The following is a 23,390-nucleotide window of genomic DNA, read 5'->3' on the forward strand; positions in this document are numbered from 1 at the left end:
ACAAAAACCATAACCCTGATCTGCAACACTTGTGTTCCTTGGAACTGAATCATAATACTTCTCATATCTGAGGAAAATCCTTTGATTTATTGGCCACATGACACTTGGGAATGTGAGTGTGGATATATATTGTGGAGAGAGGTATAATGATGTCTCAAACTGATGAAAATTATCTGAGATTCTGTCATTTAAGAGAGGATTACTGAAGAAAGAAATATAAAAGAGTATTGAGTGATCACATTACTCAGAATCTTGAAAGAGAAATAAATTCAGATCTTTATCATTAGTTTTTTGCTTAAAATGATTAACTTTGTATGTTTAAAAATCGTACTTTTAATTAGAATGGTGCCCGATTTCATCAAGATAAAGAAGTTTCTAGAAGGGTTGAGATCAGTAATAGAAGTTGCTTAAACAAGTTGAATCTCAACTTATCTGTCCAAAATTGTGTTTGTCCATTAAATGATTTAGCCTACACTGATAAATACATCAGTTAATTGTTACTAATTCATCACATTGATTGAATCCACTTTGTGAATGTGTTCATAAACCAATATTGAAGCAGATTATGTACCCTTTTAAAGTATATATTTTTAAAATATGGTTTCACAAAGTATCTCTTCGTACAGGCATTCTTTTCTGCATATTTCATAAGGTTTTACTCAATTATATTCTAAGTGTAATTAAAATACTTTATCATCATGGTATACAAATCAACTTGACATCAAAACATAGCTAATAATCCAAATGTTAATATTATAATTTTAAGTTCTAAATTTTTTAACAGAATATAAAAACAAAATCCATAATTTTCTTTAGTGTGAGAATTACTTTCTAGGTTTTCCCTCTTCTCTAATTTATTTACCATCCATTCAAGAAACATGAAATTTAATATAGGTTTCTCATTATAATAATATCATTACTTAGATAAAGCATAAAATTCATAGTATTCAGTCGTATTTAGTTACAAAGCCATAAAATAGAAAATCATACCCCTCTTGCCATAATCTTTTTCATATTTATTACTTTATTGTTTATAACCAATAAGAAGCCAAAGTTTTAACATGTCAAATGACACATTAGATTACATTGTTACTTTGCAGAAGATTGCCTATTTCATTTCCAGTTAACTTTATTCCTACAGAAAACACATCAACCAATATAGTTGAATTTTTAACAGCTCTTATTGCATTGGTAGAAAGATAGGAAAACTGTTATTGTTAACTGATATTGCTTGCTTTTTTTGCACGCTATTATTCAGTGTTTCTTGGTGGAGTACTTAATTAAATAAAAAAAGTTATTTAATGCAGTAGTACCATTAGTACAAAAGATAAGAAAAAGTAGGGTTAAATTTTATCAACAGTAAAAAAAACAAAAAGGGCCCAGTAAAGTTCTGTATTTCATGTTTTTCATGTGTATTCTTTATTTATTATTGTAAAATAACTATAATATATAAATGAGAAACATTTCAGTTTAGGTAATGTAGAATAAAGAAAAAATATTTATTTTTGCAAGGTATACCTGCAAGCGATTTGTGAGTAGCCTGTATGTTGTGTAATTTGATACAGTAAAGTGAGATACACATTTTACAACTTGTATGTTGGGAATGTTACTTAGAAACAGCTCAAATTAAAATAAAATTAAGATGTAAGTGTAACTAGATGTATACTGTCACTAATTTAGAGGTATTTAGGACAAATTAGTTTCATGTTACAACTTGAAGTCAGTCTAGATAGGAAGAAAAGAAGATTTTTTTAATTTTTTAATATTTTATTGTGGTGGTTAAAAGGGTGATCAAAATAACATAAAACAAAGTTTTACTGTAAAAAAGCATCTGAACTTTAAGTGGGTTTTTAGTGATTATGCAAATGAAGTTTGAGGATGTTCAGATAAAGAAAAGTATTTGTCACAACATAAAAAAACATCTTAATATATTCACAGAGAAGTTTTTAGTGGAAATATTTTTTTAAAATTCTTTTTTTTTATCTGCAAAGGACTTCATTCTTACAGAAAGCTTGCCAAATTGTGTGAAGATAGAGAAAACATATTAGACATTATTAGTATGGAAACTATTAAGGTCAATTTTGAGATCTGAATTTGTTTAATCAGACCAAATCTGTAGCAAGAGCATTAAAGACATCAAAACTGAAATGAAATAATTGTAAGTGTAGACTAACCTTTCAAACCAAATATGAAATCAGGTTTTTGTTTAATATAGCTTGCTTGGTGTGGTATACATGTAAACAATGTGTTTGATGCTTCTTGGTTTCAAATTTTTCATTTATTCTGTCATATACAGTATTAACATAAAACTTGAATCATGAAAATCATTAAGCTCATTTTGCCTTAGTTATCTATTCTTCTGAGACATTCACATAAGGTTCTTGTAAAGTTTCACTTAGTATGAATGAAAACAGACAGTGACCTTTTTGTGGAAAAATTTCTTATTATTTCTGGATATTACTTCTTGCCCAACATGTGCATGTGTTGTCCTACCAAAAAGCTTACAGTATAAACATCACATTGAAATACTAGGTTTTCTCTGAGGTTTCCAGTTGTTTGAAAAGTTCTTTGTTGGGTGAAATTCTAACATTAAACTGAGAAAATATTAAAAATAATGGAGTGTAATTTTGTGGGTAGAACAGACATAGTAATTTCACATATATGTTATCGTTTGTCAGTATGGAAGAAGTTTTGATATTTTACAACAATTTCGATATATTTTGAAAGATCCAACAGATTCAATACATGGAGAAAATTCTCAAGTAAAGGCACTGAGCTATGTCCATAACATGTATACACTGGTTAATTGTGTGTATATAAATATTATACTACAGTGTTTTGTGTTCAATGTCTTAAATTATTCAAAGTCAATAAATTATCAACTTACAAAATCAAAGCTAATTAATTGAGTTGGGATTACAAAATCAAATGGAATTTGTTAATGTCACTAAAATTAATATAGTACAAAATGAAATTTATCCAATACAGTTTCCTTAATCTTACTTGATAAAACTTAGAGTTGTTGTTTAGTGTTAAGCACAAAGCTCACAAAGGACTCTCTACAATTTGCTCACCACATGAATCAAAATTCAGTTTCTAACAATATAAATCTGCAGATATACTGCTGTACCTCTCAGGGGCAAACTTTAAAGAGAGAAGTATTAAAATTGGTAAATAAATTATATTAAATCTTCTAATTGAAATAAGTTTTTAGTAACAGGCTTGGCTTTAACTAAGACCAGTCTGTGAGTGTGGAATTGAAAAGTTATATCATGTATTAGAGCATTACTCAGTTCACTTTAAATGAACAAAGAAAAACCAACTTTCTTTTTCTGTTTTAAATACTAAGCTTTTAGGAAGCACATATTTGCTGAACAACGTGTTACAGCAGGCATGGATAAAGTAAATATTTATCTATCTCTACACAAAGTCACTAAATATTGTAATTTTCATTAAATATTTCCATCTCTAACATTAGAAAACCTAGTTACAATCAATTAAAAGTACAGGGTGTTCAGAAAGTTACTGTGCAGTTTTATATTTATTAACAGACATGTTTCAATATATAAATGACAAATATGAATGACAATTATAAACAATGTTGAAAGTGACCCCCATTGGCATCAATACAGGCTTGGACCCTTCTTATTTTGTTTCTAAACACTGCTATCAGTTGGTGGCTTGAAACAGACTGAATAGACGTATGATTACAAAACTGCACGGTGGCTTTCTGAACATTCTATATATTTGAACAGTAGGAAAGCTGAATTTTTATTATACCAAAAGTAATGTTTTCAACACTCGTACTATTATTATATTTAAGAAAGAGATCACTATTAAAGCCATGAAATGATTATTCCATGTAGTTAATGTGAACTCAGTCTTATTCAGTTGGGCATGTGTTGAGTTTTCTAGTGTTAAATTCATGTTGTAAGGGAGTTGTTTAGTGTAATGTAATTGTAAGCACATTGTAATAAGTTGCATTGCAAAATTGTGTAAATGGAACAACATAGCTACTATTTCTTGAGTTAAAATGCTGGGCCATATAATATTTCTCTGAGGTTTTTGAAGGAGATTAAAAATTGAATATGTGAGTGATTTGCTACTGCTTTTCGTGAGTCCTCGGAAAGTGGGCAGGTACTAGAGGATTGGAAGTTAAATGATGTCACTCTTTTCAAGGAAGATGATTTGAATTTGTAACTGCTCAAGTTACATGATCATAAATGCTTGAGTACTGGTACTGGCAACCTGCTGCCACTACTGTTGCAAACCCTGTTGAGATATTTAAGATAGTAAAGGGGATTGGTGGTGTTGATACTTAACATTGTGATCAGTAGGACTGGGGGCAAAATTTAAATTTTGGTGAGATAAGAAATATTTATCTCTAACTGGGTTGTTGGCATTTGGAATGAGTTGCCTCCAGATGTTGTGGAGGCAGTAAATTTAAATGTGTTTGAGAGAAAATGTGATAGGCATATGAATTATAAGGGCTTTGTGTTTAAGATTTTTGTTTTATTTTAATTTATTTATTAGTAGTTTTAGTTTAGAGCAGTGGTTCCCAACCTTTTTTATGCCCTGCACTCCTAAATAATTTTAATATGTTCTCGCACCCCTAGTTGGGAACCACTGGTTTAGAGGATGGAACAACTGAGTTGGATCAGTAGGTTTCACGTTGTCTCAAAAGATTGTTATTCTGTTATTTTGTTTTCTACAATTCTTTTTTGTGTCACTTTGCAAATTTCTTTTTATTAGGTATTAAACTTAAGGGAGCAATTAGTAAACTTGAGAAAGAAAGAGCAAGAAGAGAAAGAGAGGGAAGGGCTAATTATACAGTTAAGTAACAACTCGAGGGAATTAGAAATGGAAGTTAAGAGGCTCCAAGAAGCTTTACAAGAGAGTCAGAATGAATTAGAGAAAACCTGTCAGTTTTATAGTGAAAGAGCTGCTGCTTCAGAAGAGGACAGTTCACCACCAAAAGGTAGAATTAACAAAAGCTAAGGCTAACATTAAATATTAATAGAATCTTCACCCAAAGTCTGAATGTTTGATAGATTTTGTTCTGTTTATCTCTCTCAATTCAAGTTCAGTCAATTTGACCAACTACATGACCTTTTTGTTTAAAAGTCTTTATAGATTTGATACTACTTTCTTTTAATATAGTGTATATATTTTTACAAAATTTCAGTCTTTCAGTAAACATTATAAGCCTTTTATGAACAAAATATCATATTTTTTATATGATAATATTTATAATATTAAATAATATTTATAAAGTTAAAGATTTGTCTGTGAATATATTGAGTATTTTTTTAATAGTCTGCAGGGCAAATAATTTGCATGTTAAGATTAAACATACTTTTCATCTTCTGAAAAATCTCAAATTTCATTTGTATAATTTCCACAAACCCCTTAATAGATTTTTGAAATGTTTGTTTTCAGCAAACTATATTTTATCTGTTATTTTCTCTACCCTAACTCTGTACAAGGCTGTTCAATTTGACCAGTCTCATAACTACCAAAAAAAATTGAAGTTAGTTTAAATTATTCCTTTTTCTTTCAAGAATGACTTCAGAGTGTAACACAAAACTACATTTGTTTATCCCAAGAAGCTGTAAAATTGTACTATCTATTTATTCTTAAATTTATTGTTTATTTTGCCTCTGAACCACATCTAATTATTACTATTCATGCCATTATTAGTTGTAAATTACTTTGGAAACGTTGGACTAACATTACACTATTGAATTACATTAACACAAGTTGCTCACTTGTGTGTCTTGTGAAACACTTTATTATTATTACTATTCATTTTACCTAATCTAATCTTAAGCAACTTAAAAAGATCTCTGTTTTTGAAATTTTAGTTATTTTTGTAATTACACAAATGTAAACGTGCAGAACACAAAATAAAATACTTATCCAATCTCAATTCATGCTCTCAATTGTCAAAGAGAGTTAGCCCTGATTTTTTTATACTGCTAATGGTATTGTACTTAAGTTCTATTTACTTAAATAATGCACCAAAGGACATCAAATGATAATAATAATAACATGCAAAGAGCAGAGAGTTTCCTCTAACTATTACAACTTTTCTGGTTTTCTAACTGTGTAACAAGTTCATCCAAGCTAGTTGTTATTTTTCCCATTTGAATGAAACTTAGACTAAAAGAGAAATTAACAATTCTATTTTCAAAGTACAACATAAATACATCATTTGATAGCTGAAAACATAGGCTTTCTATTAGTTATAGATAATATATAATTAAACATAAGAAAGAACTATCAATAAAGCCTGAAAGAGAGTGTGTTGAAGGAAGGGTTTGATATTTTATTGATAGCTCTTTAACCAAACAAAACTGAAGGCAATAAAAATTAGTTTCTGTCAGAGCAATGGCAATTTTATAGTGAGTAATTTACATTGAATTTCATACTTAACGTGATGTTAAGGGACAGTTCGGGGCATATTTGTCCGTTTCAGCTGTCCAATCTTTTAATCCAAACTAAAACTATTAAAAACAAATTTAAAGCCACTCATTATCATTCATAAGCCTTCTTTTAACTGTCTCAGCACAGGCTGTGTTCCTGGGGCTGATCTTGTAACCATTTGTGCTTGTTATAGTTTTCATGCTATAACATTTAAATTAGTAAGCATATTTCGTGAAATTAGGAGATTGCCTTTAAACTGTATAAGGCTTTCATATGCAAAATATCAGATTTTTCCATTAAGTGTTAAGGTTTGTTAAGCATGCTGTTCTCGTGTCCTTTTTATTTTTCACATGTTGCCTATCCAACATGCAAAGTAATTTTCATTTTAAGGCTTGAAATACTTTTATACATTGGAAACTTTTCAAATGTCATGAAATTCCTACAATGTCCATACAGTTTTCTCAAATTTTTCTTAAGAAAAACTTTATATTATATGTTAGTTTCACTAATGATTCTCTATGTGGATTAGGTAAATTTGACTGATCTCATAACCACCATAAAAAATTAGGAAATAAATAAAATTATGCCTTTTTTGTTCTAGAATCACAACAGATTATAAAAGGAAAGCATTAATGCTTAGACTAAATTGCTTAAATCTTGTACCATTATACATTTATATACATTTATTATTTTTATTATATTAACCTTTCAGCCATACCTGGCTGACAATACAGAAGTTATGTAACAATGACATAAAGCATATGCATTGATATTACCATATCAAATAATATATAAAACTAACCATTAGTTTTTACAAAGTGATTTATCTTGGCTGTATTTAGTGGACTAGTATCTTGTAAAATACACTTGCATTTCAATTATTATAAATTGTTTGTATATAATAATATATACATACAAGTTCTTAACTTATTTTTGTTAAAACACGAAATGGTAAATAAAGAAATAAAGCAAAGAAGTATCTCTTCTTGTTACAATTTCTTTGCACTTGGTTGTAGCTGATGAGCCTTAATAAATGTTGCCTGTGGAAAATGAAACAAAATTTTTTTTGTGTATGTATACATAGACACACAGGTGTGTGTGTGTGTTAATATTAAGTTGCATTTGTTGCTTTTATTTAGGAACTCTTTCTTTGTTTATTCCTTACAGCTTTTTATCCTCAGGGGGAATGCATGGGAGGTGTTTTCAGTGATTTGAGAGTTTCCGAATTGGAGTCCATTCTAGAACAGTTAAGGTTACAGTTAGAGAGTCAAAAAGAAATTAGCCAGTCTTTAGAGGTGAATAAAGATTGATATTAATTTGTATGCACTTTAGAGATCCATATAGAAGTATAAAAAAATGTGTTCTTCCTAATAACTTTGTGGTATAACAGCATGTTCTACACATGATTTTAAGAAGATTTATTTATTTCTTGGAGTTATAACAATTATATATTAAATTTTAACAAGGACTGTAGCTCAAAATACTTGGATTGTCAAGAAAGAGTCTGTGACACTTTTATCATAAAGAAACACCAGGCTTAATTGTTACTAATTAAACAAAGCCTCATAGGGCTCCATGGTGGGTGGGGTCAGTGGGCACTGAAATATTCCTGTTTTTATTATGGTTCCTCAAAGTAAAAACATAAATAAAACAGTGAAAAAACAGTCCATAGGTAAACTACCACATCTTGAAGATCCTGAGCAGAAATTTTCAACATCTGTAACACCTGTTGTAACTCATTTTCTTATAGTACATTCTTTTTCACACAAACCTTTAGTGCCAGTAACTCGATTTTTCATTCAAAAGGGACTAGAGGGAGTTGCTGGCTCTTCAAAGTCAGTAAAGAAGCTTTGATCTGGTGACATATTGGTGGAAACATCGACATCTCAACACAGTGAACCCCTCTTGCATTCAAAGGCAATTGAGGATATACCTATTGAGGTTACGCCTCCTGCTACTTTGAATTCATCACAAGGAGCTATTGTTGAAAGGGATTTGAAGAACATCCCCAAGTCCGAGATTCTCATTTGTTTCTCCACCCAAGGAGTTTCTTCAATGAGGCGTATCTCCATTGCAAAGATGGAATTACTATGCCAACCAGTATCCTTATTCTGACATTTACATCACCATATCCACCTGCAACCATCAGGGCAGGTTATTTTGATTGCAGGATATGGCCACACATTCCAAACTCTCTCAGATGTTTCCTGTGTCAGCAGTTCGGTCACTCGAAGACGTCATGTTATGGTTTCTTGATGTATGCTCATTGCTATGGCAAAGACCATGGTGCTTATGAGTGTGAAACAGACCCTCATTGCATGAATTGCAATTGTTCTCACCCATCCCACTTTCTTTATTGCCCTAAATGGTTAGAAGAAAAAGAGGTACAGCATTTGAAAATGATTCAAAATGTCACTTATCCTGAGGCTCGAAAGTTGCTGTCCACCACTACATCTCGGATGTATGCTGCTGCACTTCATTCCACTACAATAGTGGGAGTGGAAATGGATCTTTTTGTACCTCCAAAAGATTTGTTGATTCATTCTTAAACCAAATAAAAAGTCTTGGATCTCCATGGTTAAAAAAGTTAATGAATCAACTTCAACACCCATATCTGTCCCTTGCATACATTCCAGCAAATCTGAAGATCCCCTTCCTTTGGTTCCAGGTACAGGCACTATCTTGGATACATTTTCTTTTCCCACCCAAAGATGCAAAACGATCATTCATTCACATCCTCAGTTGCGGGAATCCTCTTCCAATAGCAAAGACCTCGCTAATCGACCCAAGGCAAGATCCATGGAGGTCAATAGACCTCCTTTGAATAAAGACAGTAAATAAAAAGACATGCTCATAAACAGAAGGGTTCTCAACCCAATTTGCCTACACATAAATAAAAATGGCCACCTTGATACAATGGAACTGTTGAGGTTTACGTTCTCATCTGGATGACATCAAAGTGCTGATTGCTTTCCACCATCCTGTATGTCTTTCCATACAGGAAACATTTCTGAAACCTGCTTATGCAGTCACCTTTTGGGAGTTTTCTTTGTACAGAAATGACAGGCTGTGTGATGGACGAGTGCCACTTGACAAACCCTTGGAGGCCATAGCCATTCATGTTTCCTTGAGTCATACCATCACTGTTTGTTCTTTCTACCTGTCTCCAGGAGAGACATAAGATCAATCAGACCTTGATGCTCTCATTGAACAGTTGCTGTCTTCCTTTTTAATCCTGGGGAACTTTAATGGGCATCATCCTCTCTGCGGAAGTACTGATATTGATAGGAGGGTTCTCTATGTTGAATGTATGCTTTCTGATCACAACCTTTCTCTTTTCAATATTGGTTCTTCTACTTATCTTTATGCACCTAGTCAGTCCTTTACTGCTACTGATCTCTCAATTTGCTTCCCTTCACTATTCTCTCATTTTTCTTGGAGGGTTGACAATAATCCACGAGGTAGTGATCATTTTCATATAATTTTGAGAAAGACTGCCCATGGTCAATGCCATCTGACCAGCATGCCCCAGTGGTAACTGGCCCATGCAAACTGGCCCTCTTTCACTGCTCTTGCAGAACTTGATCCTGCCATCATCTGTAAGCCATCAAATGACTATTATACAGGCAGCTGCTCAATGTATTCCTAAAACCTCAACATGTTTTCCACAATATCCTTGTACATGGTGGAATCCTGCCTGACATATGGCATGGAAGATTCAAAAATGGGCCTGGGATACTTTTGGTAGATATCCCACACTCTTACACCTCATCAATTTCTAGCAAGCCCATGCACGTGCTCACTGGGTAAGACATCAAAGACAGAAGGATTCTTGGATTAAGTTCACAACCAGCACATCTTCTACCACCAATTCCTAAGTCATATGGGATAAGATTCGAAAGGCTAGTGAGCAATATAATTCTGTCCTCCTCTCAATCTTGCTCTCTGATGGCCGTGAAGTAGCTGATAGGTCTAGGTGAATGATTTTGCCAGCTATCTAACACTTATGCTTTTTCCTCTGCCTTTTTAGCCATCAAGATGCAGGTAGAGTGATACCAACAAAATGGAACACCTTTATACCTACATTAATAAATATAATCCAACATCTAAGCAGGCCCTCTACATTCCTGCACTCAATTACACAACTGTCTTCAAACATGTGATCACCTCTTTCCTTGTGAGCAGACTGTTTCTATGACTATAATTCTCCCTTTACACTGGTGGAACTCAAACTGGTCCTTCATCAGTCTGGCAGTACATTAGTTGGTCCTGATGATGTACACTATGAAATGTTGTGCCATCTATCTCCTGCTTCTCTTGCTATTCTTTTGATTGTTTTTAACCAGATTTGGCAGGAGAATATTTTTCCTGATGCCTGGTGCCAGACAATTGTCCTATCTTTCTCTAAGCTTGGGAAGGATCCCAATATTCCTTCAAACTATCACCCAATTGCTTTGATGAGCTGTCTCTTTAAGACCTCAGAGAGAATGATTAATGCTTGTCTTTTTTGGTTCCTCGAATAAAACAACAGCCTCTCACCCACCCAGTGTAGGTTCTGATGACAGCACTCCACTGTGGACCACCTGATTTGACTTGAAACATCAATCAGAGAAACCTTTTTTCAAACGACATCATCTTGTATCAATATTCTTTTACATTGAGAAGGCTTATGATACAACATGGAGGTATGGCACTTTGCGAGACCTCCACATATAAGGGTTGATGGTCATTTGACCATTTTTATTAAAAATTATTTAATGGACAGGAGATTCCAAGTTCGTGTGGGTTCAACACTTTCCTGTTCTTTTCTTCAGGAACTTGGAGCCCCTCTGGGCTGTGTCTTGAGTGTCACACTTCAGTATAAAGATTAATGCCATCACTGAACAACTTCCTCTAACTGTTGCAAACAGGCTCTGTTTCAATGACTTTCACATCTCATGTCAGTCATCAAACGTGAGGTATATTGAGTGGCAGCTACAGACTGCCCTCAATTGTTTACTGAAGTGGACCACAGGATATGGCTTTATCTCTAAAACTGTTTGCATACACTGTTGCTACCAATGGGGTATTCACCCTGATTCTGAACTCTGTATTGATGAAGTTGTGCTGCCTGTGGCCCCTAAGACGAAGTTCTTGGAGCTTATCTTTGACTACAAGCTGGCCTTTATACCACACATCAAGTAGCTACGGGTCAAATACACAAGAGCATTAAACATCCTCCTTGTCATCTCTTCCACCAGAAGATTGATGTTCCATGATAAAGATATATCTTGCTCTTATTCGATCAAAACTCAACTTTGGATCACTGGTCTATGGCTCTGCCAGAACCTCAGCCTTAAAGATGCTGGACCCCATTCATCATCAAGGACTTTGGCTCTGCACTGGAGCTTTCTGCACTTCCCCAGTTCAGAGCTTATACATAGTCTTGTAAACCTTCTTTGCACCTGTGCTGTTTGTATTTATTTTTACTATATGCTTCAAAACTTTGTTCCTTACCAAAGCATCCCACCTGGAGTTGCGTTTTCCTTCCTCGGTGGGCCATACTTTTCCGAAACAGGTGATCTGCTGTTGCTCCTTTTGGCCTTCATATCCAGACACAGTTGGATGAATTGGGTCTGTCCTTGGATAACATTGCTGTATCCACGGGTCAACTCCATTCCACCATGGCTTTTTATAGTCCACAATTGTGACCTATCTTTAAGTCATCTTGGAAGTACTGTTATTTGCTGAACATATTTTGAACCATGCTTCCATTCCTATTTGTACAGATGGCTCAAAATCAGGTGACTCTGTGGGCTCTGTCATGGTTTGTTGTGGTTTGGTGGTTGCACACAGAATCCCCTCTACAGCTTCCATGTTCACTTCTGAATTGTACCCCATTTCTCTTGCCCGAGATAGTATAGGAAAAAAGCAGGACTCGAACTGCACTATTTAGACGGACTCTCTTAGTTCTCTACTGCCTCTGGAATCCCTTCACATTGGTTCACACCCTGTTCTTGCCAATATTCAAAACTGAATGGCCTATTGCTCTTTAACATCTACTTCTATTCAGTTTTTCTGGATACTGAGCCACATTGATATTCACGGGAACAAGCTCGTCGACACCTCAGCTAAATCCATCTGCTCTGGCAGTATCACAGCTGTGCCTGTTCCATACATGGACTATGGTCCTGTGGTCAAGGCTCAGCTCTGTGCCAGCTGGCAGTCATCTTGGAGTGAGCAATGTGAGAACAAGCTTTTCCAAATACAACCATATATTGGCCTTTGACCGTCTTGATTCCGTGAGGATAGGAAAGAGAAAGTTGCTCAAACTAGACAATGCAATGGTCAGTTTTCTTCGAATTGTTTTCTTTTATCTGGAACTGATGCTCCAGTGTGTTGTCTGTGTAATACTCAGGTCACAATAAGTCACATTTTGTTTTCTTGCTGTCGTAACAATTCTCAACAATGGCACCATTTTAAATATGTTCTGTTCCAAAGTTTGTCCATAATGTTAGATAGTGTTATTGGTGATGGTGACACTGCCCACCTTGGAAGTGTTTATAGTTTTTTAAAAGCCATTAACCTTTTTAATGCCATTTAAGTGTTTTAATTTATACTTTACACCTTTTTGATGTGGCTCCCTTTTAAAAATCACAGTTCATCTAGTTCAATTTGAAATTAGAAACTGACAGTAACATTAAGTAACTCGAAACCAGGACTGGAAAGACCATCTTCAGGTGACTGATGGTGTTTTTTGTGCTTACATGTTTGTCTTCCTGGCGAGTTATGATTATTACAGTCATGCTACAGAAAGTCCTTTACAACTTGAATTACTGTAGTTTTTCTCTTGGTGTTGTAGACTAGATGTAAACATTGGTTTTATGCTTTTTATTTATTTTTTAACTTTGTTTTGTTTTACCTTAATTTCCTTTTATGAATTTTACTGAATTTACTTTTACTGGACATTTGGTGCAGATAGCCGAGCTGCTTTGTGCCATAAAACACTAAATTAACCAACCAATTAAAAATCTTGAATGTTTTTTGATAAACATGTAACTTGTATGTTTTTGAGAAGCGATATTAAACTTGTCCTTTATGACTTACTGTCTTTTCATTTTTCAGAGAGAAAAAACAAGTATTCATAATGAAGTTGTTTCATATACAAAAAAAGTTGAAATGTTAGAATCACAGCTGTGCCAGTCACTCAGTGAAAAAACAGTTGTTGAGAAAGAATTGAGAGATGAACTTGAAATGCTTGCAATAGAAAAAGAAAGAACTTTAGAATTACTTCGTAGTACTCTGGATGAAAAAAATAAGTTATTAGAAGATCATACAACTGTAGAACAAGAAAAACAGAAACTTGAAGAAGATGCTAAAAAATTGAGAATGGAAAATAAAAGTTTAACACAAAACTTCCAAGATTTACAAAATGAAAAATGTAAAATTGAAACAGATTGCCTTGATAAAGCTGAGAAAGTGTCCTGTTTAGAGAAAGAACTTGAAAATTTGAGAGCACTGCTTTCATCAGCACAAAAATTGGAAAACCGTCTCAATTCTGAATATCAAACACATTTACAGGAATGTCAGAAAGAAAAATTAATATATTGTGAGAAAATAAGCACATTTGAAAGTCAAATTAATAATCTCGCAGTAGAAAAAAATGAAATACAGGAAAGATTTCAAAAAAATATTGATGAGTTGTATCAAGAAGTGGAAACAAAGAAGCAGGAGTTGAAAAATATCCAAGTAGATTTTCAAGTTAAATTTCAACATATGCAGTGTATAGAGGCTGAGCTGAACACAAGAATAGATAGCCTAAGTCAAAGTAACAGGGAATCGGAAGAGTTGATCACAGAAAAACATAAAGAAATAACCCAATTGAAAGAGGAGAAAGAGAATTATTTCCAAGAAAAGCTAAAGTTGGAAATGCAGCTCCAGGAAAGTTATGAAAAGCTAAAATATGAGGAAGACAAGAGGATTAAATTAGAGACTGAAAAGAACACATTTTTTGAACCAACTGAAACAACTGGATGATAAAATTAGTAAGCTTGAGAGTAATGTAGATTGTCTAATTAAAGAAAAGACTGAGTTATATCAAGCTTCTGCAAATAATTTATGTGAGGTAAATAAGCTTAAAATCCATCTTCAGAAAGCAGAAGAGAGAAACTTGTCTTTAACAGAGTGTAAAGCATCTCTGGAAAGGAAACATGAAGATCAACTGAAAGTCAACATATCTGACAAAGAACAGTTTGGGAAAAGGATATCTCAAGCTGAGAACCAGTGTGTTGATTTAAGAGAAGAAATCATCTGCAAAGAGAAAATTTGGAAAGAGGAAATGGAAAAGCTGCAGAAAAATTTTGTTGGTCAGGTAAACAAATTGCATTCAGACATTGCTGAGTACAGAGAATGTAATCATCAACTTAAAAACGAGTTAAATGATATCAGAAAAGAAAATGAGGAAGAAAAAAAAAACTTGTTGATTCAGAGTGAAACAAAAGTTGAGAGTGTTAAAAGGGAAAAAGAAGAAACTCTTAATGCCCTTTTAAATAAAGCAAAATCTTTAGAAAATGAAAACCAATTGTTGATAGAAAAAATTAATGAAACTGAAAGAAATTTGCAAAATGTGCAGGAGTCAAAGAAAACATTAGAGAATGAGTACTATATGTGTGTTGAGCAGAAAGAAAGTGACAAAGAATTGTTGTCTAAGAAGATCACTGAACTTCTTGAACAAAAGAAAAAAATAGAAGATCAATATCAAACTCAGATTGCCCAGTTGAGAAAAGAGATTCAAGTCCTAGATTCTGAAAAGGAAGAACTGCACTCAACTTTTCAGTTGGAAAAAGAAATATTAAAAAATCAGATTAATGAATTTTTGAGTCTTAATGGAACTTTGGAGGTTAAAGCTGGTCAATTAGAGAAGGAATTACAACGGTCTCATGCACAGTTAAATGAAATAAAGCAGGAACTAGAACACACAAAAGCCTTCCACAGTGAAGAAGTTGGAAAATATGATTCTGCACAAAAATGCTTTCAGAAAAAGATTGAAGAGCTAGAAAATTATCTTAATGGAAAGAATAAAAATATGGACAAATATGTTGAAGAAATTAAAGAAAAAGAAGCATATGTACATGATATTAGAATGATAGTTAAAGATCTCCAAACAGTAATCAAAGAAACCAAAAATATTGTTTCATCAAAGAATGATGATAAAAACATATCCTTGGCACTTATGAATATTGTTGAAGAAAACCAACTGACAGTGTGGAACAACTGTCAAAACAATGTGTTTTGTACTCTGACCCACTTCAAACTGATGAAGAAAAGAAACTGAATGAAAGTAAAATACAAACAAAAATATCCTTAGAACATGTAAAAAATTATCCATTAGAAATTGATAAACATGTTTCTTTTGTCTCAGAAAAATTAACTTGGTCAAATTCAAACGTTCCTGAACCAGAAGATCATAGAGAGAAACTTCAAAAGGAGTTTCTTTGGCAAAAAGTGAATGATTTAACAGAACAAACACAGACCAAAGAAGACGAGAATTATTTAACTTCTCAAGAGTCTTTTGTCAGTGTAGTTAAGGAAAAAGAGATGCTTGAAGATTTGGTATTCCAGGTGAAATCAGTAAACCAAGAACTTAAAGAAAAACTTGTTTCTGTTGAATTAACAAAAGACTCTTTAAATTCTACAATAAATAAACTTGAACCACAAGTCAAAGAACTTTTAAAGTGTAAAAATACATTTGAATCATTAATTGAAACCATTGGCAAAGAAAAATCCGAGTTAGAAAATGTATACGAAAAGCAGAAAATATCCATTGAAGCTCTTGAAAAAGAGAAAAAAATTCTGGAAACAAAGGTTAGTGAAATTAGTAATGCCTATGAGCAGTCAACAACAAGCTTTGAAATAATACAGGCCAAAAAAATAGAACTTGAGAACATAAAGGAAAGGCTAGAACATGACATTTTGAACTTGAGAAAAGAGAAGGTAGAAATTCAGGACAGGTTAAATAATCTGTCTGAAGATTATGCTGTTTTGAACTCAAAATTCACTGATGTAAAACATGAGAAAGAAACTATTAATGATTTACAAGAATCATGCAAAAAAAATTCTGATCTTCAAAATGATCAATTAATTGTTTTACAGAAAGAAAAAGATTTTGTTTTAAAGGAAAAATTTGAAGCAGAAAGAATTGCAGAAGAATTAAAATCAACTATAGAAATCCTAAAGCAACAGAATAATTTACTTACTGTTAATTCTGGCTCACAGAACTTGAAGTTTGAAGAGTTGGAATTTGGGAACCAACAACTTGTGAAAGACAAGGAGACTCTTGAGGTAATAATAAAGCAGGTTGAAAATGAATTAAAAACAAAAACTCAAAATTATGAAAGTCTGGTGAAAAATTTAGAGATGGAAAACAAGACTTTGAGTGAAAGAGTTATTATATTAGAAGAACAACAGACCAAACTGTCATGTCAACTTAAAAACTCACAAGAAGAAAAGGAGGTAACAGAAAAGAAATATAAGGATCTAAAGGTAAAATAAATTTAATCCATAATTTACTTTGTGTATGTTGTAAAATCCTACTATATTTAGAGAAATTTGTTTGTATATTTGTTTGTCCTCAAAAACTTTCTAGTCTTCTGCATTTGGACTCATCAGTCTGGCTAAATCAACTGGGAGTGATTGGGATTTTTCAAAAAGTTATTTTTCCTATAAAATGCATTTATTTTATAACTGCAGCACAGATTTAATATAAGCCTGTTGTTGGGGGTGGCCATTAGAGATACTGATGGATTTTACCATTTTCTCTTTCATTACAGGGAATACACATACACTGTTTACTTTAAATAATTTTTGGCATATTTAGAACAAAAACGGTCTTTATATTAATAAATGTTAATGAAATGTTAATTTTATAATTGCATTTCATTTTCAAATTCAATCAATTACTTGGAGGATTTTCTTTTCAAACATTGTTTATACCTACTCTCAAGATAGAGATACTTATATTAAGTTAGATGTTTTTAAGTTGCTTGTTACTTATTATTTTTTCAGTAAAAACACCAAAGTAGAAAATACGTTATTTAACACATTGGCATCCCCACAACCAACAGTGGGTTGTAATAGTCTTCCAGTAAGAACTACTGGTGAGTTATGGTCTATTTTCTTTTTAAAGGGCCACTTACTGGCTGGGACACAATGGCTCTATGTACACTCTTCCAAACAAAGTAATTGTAAAATGACTAGTGGGGCTCTGGAAGGTATCAGCAAAATAGGCTTGGGAGCCATTGTGTTAAGTAATTAAGCCAAACAGGTATGAATAATTTTATTTTCATGTACTTTCAATCTCTATATTACTGTTGGCATATTTTGCTACTCACTCAAATTCATCAAATAATGTATATGAAACATCAGTTAAAAGATTTTAACATCAACTGAAATACATTCGTAAACCCAAAATAGAAGTCCTATAAAATACAAATGTTATTGCATATTTCTGGAAAAATAATTAAAAACACACAAAGTGGAGGCAAAGTTATTTATATAGCTTATTCAATCAACATTTTAGGCCTGAACTTTTCTACCAGACACAAATTACTGGTCAAACAGTAAATAAATGACTCTGATCTACAGCTGAAAGGTTTTGTGGTTAAAATTTGATATTTTGGCAGCCTCAACCATCAAACTGCTTTAATCAATGCTATATCACATTTAACAATATGGGTTTATCCACAAAGACAACATTCAGGCGAGTGAGACTTTTCCTACATCGTTTAAGTTAGAATGCACAAAAGTATCATAAAGCCATGAAATATTGTCAGTTATTTATTATTATTTTTTCATTTTATAAAAAAAAAATATGAAAGTTGCCAGTGATGATTTCACTTATGTCTGGAGAGATTTTAAGATGGTAAGGTATTACAAATGTAATATTTTCTATACATATATTTGCTTTTTTTTTTTTTTTATATATTAGAGGTTTGGGATTGGGGTATGGTTACAATCTTGATGACAAGAAAACTCACTTGTAGAGAAAAATATACATGTAAAAATGGCTGGTATGGATAGAGAAAGCTCAATGTAGAGGAACGAACAAGGTTTCAACCTTCTTCTGTCATTGTCAGGTTCACAAAGAACGAACCTTTTGAACTTGACAATGACCAGAGAAGGTCAAAACGTTGTCCTCAACTGTGTCCCTTTTCATTTGGTTTATTCTGTTGATTGTGAGGGATGCTCTTCTTGCCCAATTACATTTTCCTTTGGGATCTTACCAAAAACCACTGGAAAAGAAATGATTTTTGGTGATGTCCCTTTTTATTCCTCAACAATTTACCATATGGCCCGAGTTTTTTCTTTTTCAGCTGCAATCTTCCTAACTCCTCTCTGCCCCCTGTTCTTTCACCCATTCTTCCACTGTCCGTACGAGTCAGTACCAAGCCTTGTTCGTGAATATTTTTTCAGCTTGGGAATAATGGGAGCCATTTGACTCAATTTGTGAATCTGTGGATTATTTTCACTGTGAACTGTTGAAGGCTACAGTTTCTGTTTACTTTACCCTTAGTTTTTTGTCTCCCCTCCCTTTGTTTCCTGTTCTCATTCCTTTCTCTACCCTTGGCCACAGTTGCTCTCAAAAGGGTTTTTCACTCTTTCCCTGACTTTTATTCTCATTTGTTTATTATTTTTCAACACACCTGGAACTGGCATTTGGTCATCATTCTATCCTGTCTTCCTCAGTTTATCAAGATAAATTTTTGATCCTCTAATAATTCTTTTCTCCATGGCTTTGGGTGACCAATGTTGATGCATCTGACAATTATCTTTACATACTCACCTCAGCATCCAGTTTTTACCTTTGTTATATACATCACTGTTAGATTTATCATCTCTGAGGTTTTTCTTTTTCCCTGGCATTAACTCCATACATTTTTTGGTTACATTATGAATGCCTTTATTCATCACATCCATATCTCAGGATAGATTTTACCTTTATATGGATGAGTGACTTCTTTTAGCTCTATCTCAACAGTACTCCTCCTTTTACATCCACCCAGTATCGTATTCATTTGGTTGCATTATTCACTTCCCACCTCATCAAGGCTCAGCCTTTTTCACTGTGTTTGCAGGCCATGGGAGGTTTGATTCACATAGCTCTATTTTCTCCTTCTCTTCCTGCACAAAAATTCTGTATTTGTTGGAGACTTGGACTTCATTGGATCCATTAATCCTTTAACTAATTGTTGACCTTCCCTACCAGCTATTCTAACTACCACTAGGGTTTGGTTTGGTTTTTTTAAGCTATAGCAATAAATTATAAAGTACACAATACTTATTTTGATTTTTAAAGGTGCTATACATTCTTAGTTAAACATTGTTAACTTTTATTCATATTTTAAACTCTATTGCATGTTTTATTGCTTTCATAAACTAGAAACCAAATTTACTCAATTTCTCTTTGTTACTAGCTATTATCATGGGTAATGTAAGTGATTTGTATTTAAGAAAAAGACCTGTAATTTTGTCAGCCCAAATGTGTTTGAACCATGGGTAATTTATGTTGAGGAAGTATTCCATTAGATATAAAGCATGTATTGAGACTTTTGTCAAGATTTAGGTGATTATTCTCACATAAAACTGATAATCCTATTTTCAGCTTGTTTTGGGATTTTTAAACAGGTTTTTGTTTGGGTGCAAAAGACAACTTTACGTACAACAATTTAGGATCAAGTAACTTTTTTAATATATCATATTCAAAAGGTAACAAAACCTGTAAGAAGCTAAGCATATAATATAATTAATATTATTCATGGGTTCTTCCCTACAGATTTTCACAAGAATAATAAAACTATTTAATTCTTGTTCTTGAAAGTTCACATTACTTGGTGACATTAATAATAAATGAGAAAAACATTCTTACATTTTATTTATTGTTATCCTTGTATATGCCCTTTGAAAGGTAAGTGGTACTGTCTGGTCAGCCAGAATCTGTAAGGTAGAGAAAAGAGTATGGGGTATATTTTATTAAAGAAACCAATTCTTCATTAGTTAAAGGCAAGAATATAGGATATAACAGAAAAAATGAGATATCTGACATTAGTACACTGTTATTAATTAAATTCATCATTGAATGTCTAAGGCCTGGAATGGCCTAGTGTTTGTACACTCAAGTTGTGGTCTATGGATTATAGGTTTGAATCGAGTCAACAAACATGCTTCCCTTTCAACTAAGGGAGCACTGTAATGTGATGGTCAGTCCCACTATTAGTTATTAAAAAGTAGGCCAAGGGTTGGTTGTAGGTTGTGTTGATTAGCCGACTTTCTATCTTTTCACAATTAGGGAGATTTAGCATAATTATTCTTCATGTAGCTTTGTGCAAAACTTATAAAGAAATAAACCTTAGATTTCATGTAATAAAACCTCTTCTAGTGTGTGACACATAATTGAATAAAGCAAATTCACTCCAATTTAACAAGAAAACATTTCAAATATTTTCAAAGATTAAAGTGATTCATAAGAAAAAAATGTGGAAATTAAAGTTTGAAAAGAAATAAAACATAATACAAAAAATATTGTTTAATTACCAATATTTCGGATGTTTTTACCAGTGCCATCTTCAGTTTGAAAAACTTAAAAATAATTAACAATTTTATAAGTATAAAAAATACTATAAGCTTTTGAATTAGTTATGTATGGAAAGTATAGATATAACATTAAAATAATTAATGCATTTGCAGTACTTAGCCAAATTTAAGTGGTACATAATGACAGCTAGACAGTTTTTGCAGTGTTTCCTGTCCAACTAGAGATTTAATCTTAATTTAACCACAGTCCTACTTCTTTAAGTAAGTGGTTTAAAGGCATTACAGATTGTTAGATTGTTATTAATCTATCAGAAAATCTGATAAAAACAGTTACTATACAGTTCCAAATAACAGTAGAGCCCTGAATAATAGCCAGTGGTGGAAAATGGAGGTTTCCTTTTGTTTTTAACCCTTCATGTTTTATGTTGCATGGTCTTTCACACATTTGGCTATCAAAAGGCAAGGGAGTAAAAAATCTGCACAAACTTTTTAAAATTGAATTTTTGCTGATAATAAAATAAAAGAGTGTAATGTTAATTTTATCACCCACCTAAGAAAACTGGTTAGTTACAGAATGGTAACCTGCTAGTTACCTTTACATTCAATGGAAATGCTTCTACTTTGAGTTTTGAATAGACCAAAGCTTATACGCTGCTTTACAGAATGACTCTTGACAGGTCACGGTGTGTTATAATTAGGCAGTCTAGCCTGCATGTGCTTGACTCAAAAATGACTAATATGAGGGGATTCATACTGGGATTCATCAGGGAAGTGAGGTAGCCAAGAATTCTCTCAAGTAAGCAATACCGACAGTTTTCCCTGCCTTGTCAGCCAGGATTTAACAATCCTACAGTTCCAAATAAGTATAGTACAGGGTGGAAAAGTGCTTGAACATAATCATGTATTTACAATTATTTGAAACTTTTGTGATTGAGTAAGCCATATAGCAATTCACATTTATTTTAGATGAAAAATAAATATTAACCTTCTGTATCTTGTGCACAGGTAAAAGGATAAAAATGAAAATGCTACAATGTTGCACAGTAAAAATAGATTTTTAATTTTAATGTTTAACAATTCAACATTATACCTTAGTTTTTTATATTTTGCTGTAACATTTTTTACTGAAGAAATTTTCTCTAAATAATACAAGCAACCAATAATTTTATTTTTTAAGGAGGGTAGGAAGTAAATCCAGAGAGACCTCTAGGAATATCATATATAAGAAAATAATTTAAAATGTTTATAATTTTAAAAGCTGTTATTTTTGTCTTATTTGTTTAATGTTTATAAATTTAGCTCATTTTATTTATATTATTACTTGAAATATTGTAATATATAGATGAATAACGTATATTACATGGCATAATATTATAACATTTAAGAGTTATGATTAACTCATCCAGCACGTAAACCTGGGTGTCTAAGATGATTTATTAATTGCCTATGAGTATTAATTAATGCTACATAACCAACTAAATGAAAATAGTGTTTATAGTTATTACTGTTTACAATTAACTAAGGTTTATTCAACTTAATTTATTAGGGTCAGGGCTTGTACAAATAATCAATTAATTGACCTTAAGATTTCTTATTATTACAGTTATTTAGGTATTTCAAATATTGGAATTATTTTTGTTATTAAGCAGAAAATGGGCTGTCTGCACTCTGCTCACCTTAGTAATCAAAACCTAATTTCTAGAGCTATAAGTTGTTTTGCTTTTCAGCAATCTTATGAGAATAATTGACTAATTGCATGTAATAAATAAATTAGTACTCTGGTTAAACAATTTACAAGTTCCATCACTTACCTGCTCTTTCAACTTCACTAACTTAAAATTATATATCTCAATAATGACTTGATCCATGGCCATGAAATTTAAAATTATAGCACAATGCCATGGATTTTTTGATATTTTATTTTTATTAGTTAACATTAATTTTATCTGTATCATAATAAATATACAAACACTAATTAACAAATATAATGAAGTGGTTTTATATTGGGGAATACATTTCATGTTTAAATTTATGATTATATTAACATAATGTGCTGCCACACAGAAGCCTTACAAATTATTTGCACATTTGTCTTGTAATATCTCTCATTGTATAACATTTTTTAAGCACCCTGAATGTTTTATTTTATACTGATCCCCTTCCAAACCTTACTGAAGATGTACATTGAATTCTCTGCTGTTAAACAAGTTGAACTGAGATCCATATGTAAAGAGCACGAGTCACAAGTCATTTCACTGTTTATGGTCCAAACTCAATTTCAGTGTATGTTGGTATGGTTACATCTTCAATAGTGGTTTTCAAGTAGCTAAATGCTCACTGAGATCACTTTTTACTACTGTGTATCTTTTTATTATTAAAGTTATGTTTGCAACTGT

General features: G+C 32.5%; 2 protein-coding genes across 2 annotated transcripts in view; both read left to right on the plus strand.

The window, feature by feature from the left end:
* LOC143244324 (uncharacterized) overlaps positions 1-14,880 on the plus strand; it is an 87,190-nt gene extending 72,310 nt beyond the window's left edge. The window contains exons 9-11 of the mRNA XM_076488776.1: positions 4,753-4,978; positions 7,594-7,721; positions 13,531-14,880. Of these exons, the coding sequence (XP_076344891.1) occupies positions 4,753-4,978; positions 7,594-7,721; positions 13,531-14,442 (1,266 nt within the window). The 3' untranslated portion in view covers positions 14,443-14,880. The remainder of the gene's footprint in view (positions 1-4,752; positions 4,979-7,593; positions 7,722-13,530) is intronic.
* Positions 14,881-15,070: 190 nt separating this feature from the next.
* Positions 15,071-23,390, plus strand: part of LOC143245539 (uncharacterized) — a 45,516-nt gene continuing 37,196 nt past the window's right edge. The window contains exons 1-2 of the mRNA XM_076491903.1: positions 15,071-15,456; positions 15,654-16,947. Of these exons, the coding sequence (XP_076348018.1) occupies positions 15,071-15,456; positions 15,654-16,947 (1,680 nt within the window). The remainder of the gene's footprint in view (positions 15,457-15,653; positions 16,948-23,390) is intronic.

The sequence above is a fragment of the Tachypleus tridentatus genome, chromosome 2 (genome assembly GCF_004210375.1).
Source record: "Tachypleus tridentatus isolate NWPU-2018 chromosome 2, ASM421037v1, whole genome shotgun sequence".
NCBI classification, from domain to species: domain Eukaryota; kingdom Metazoa; phylum Arthropoda; class Merostomata; order Xiphosura; family Limulidae; genus Tachypleus; species Tachypleus tridentatus.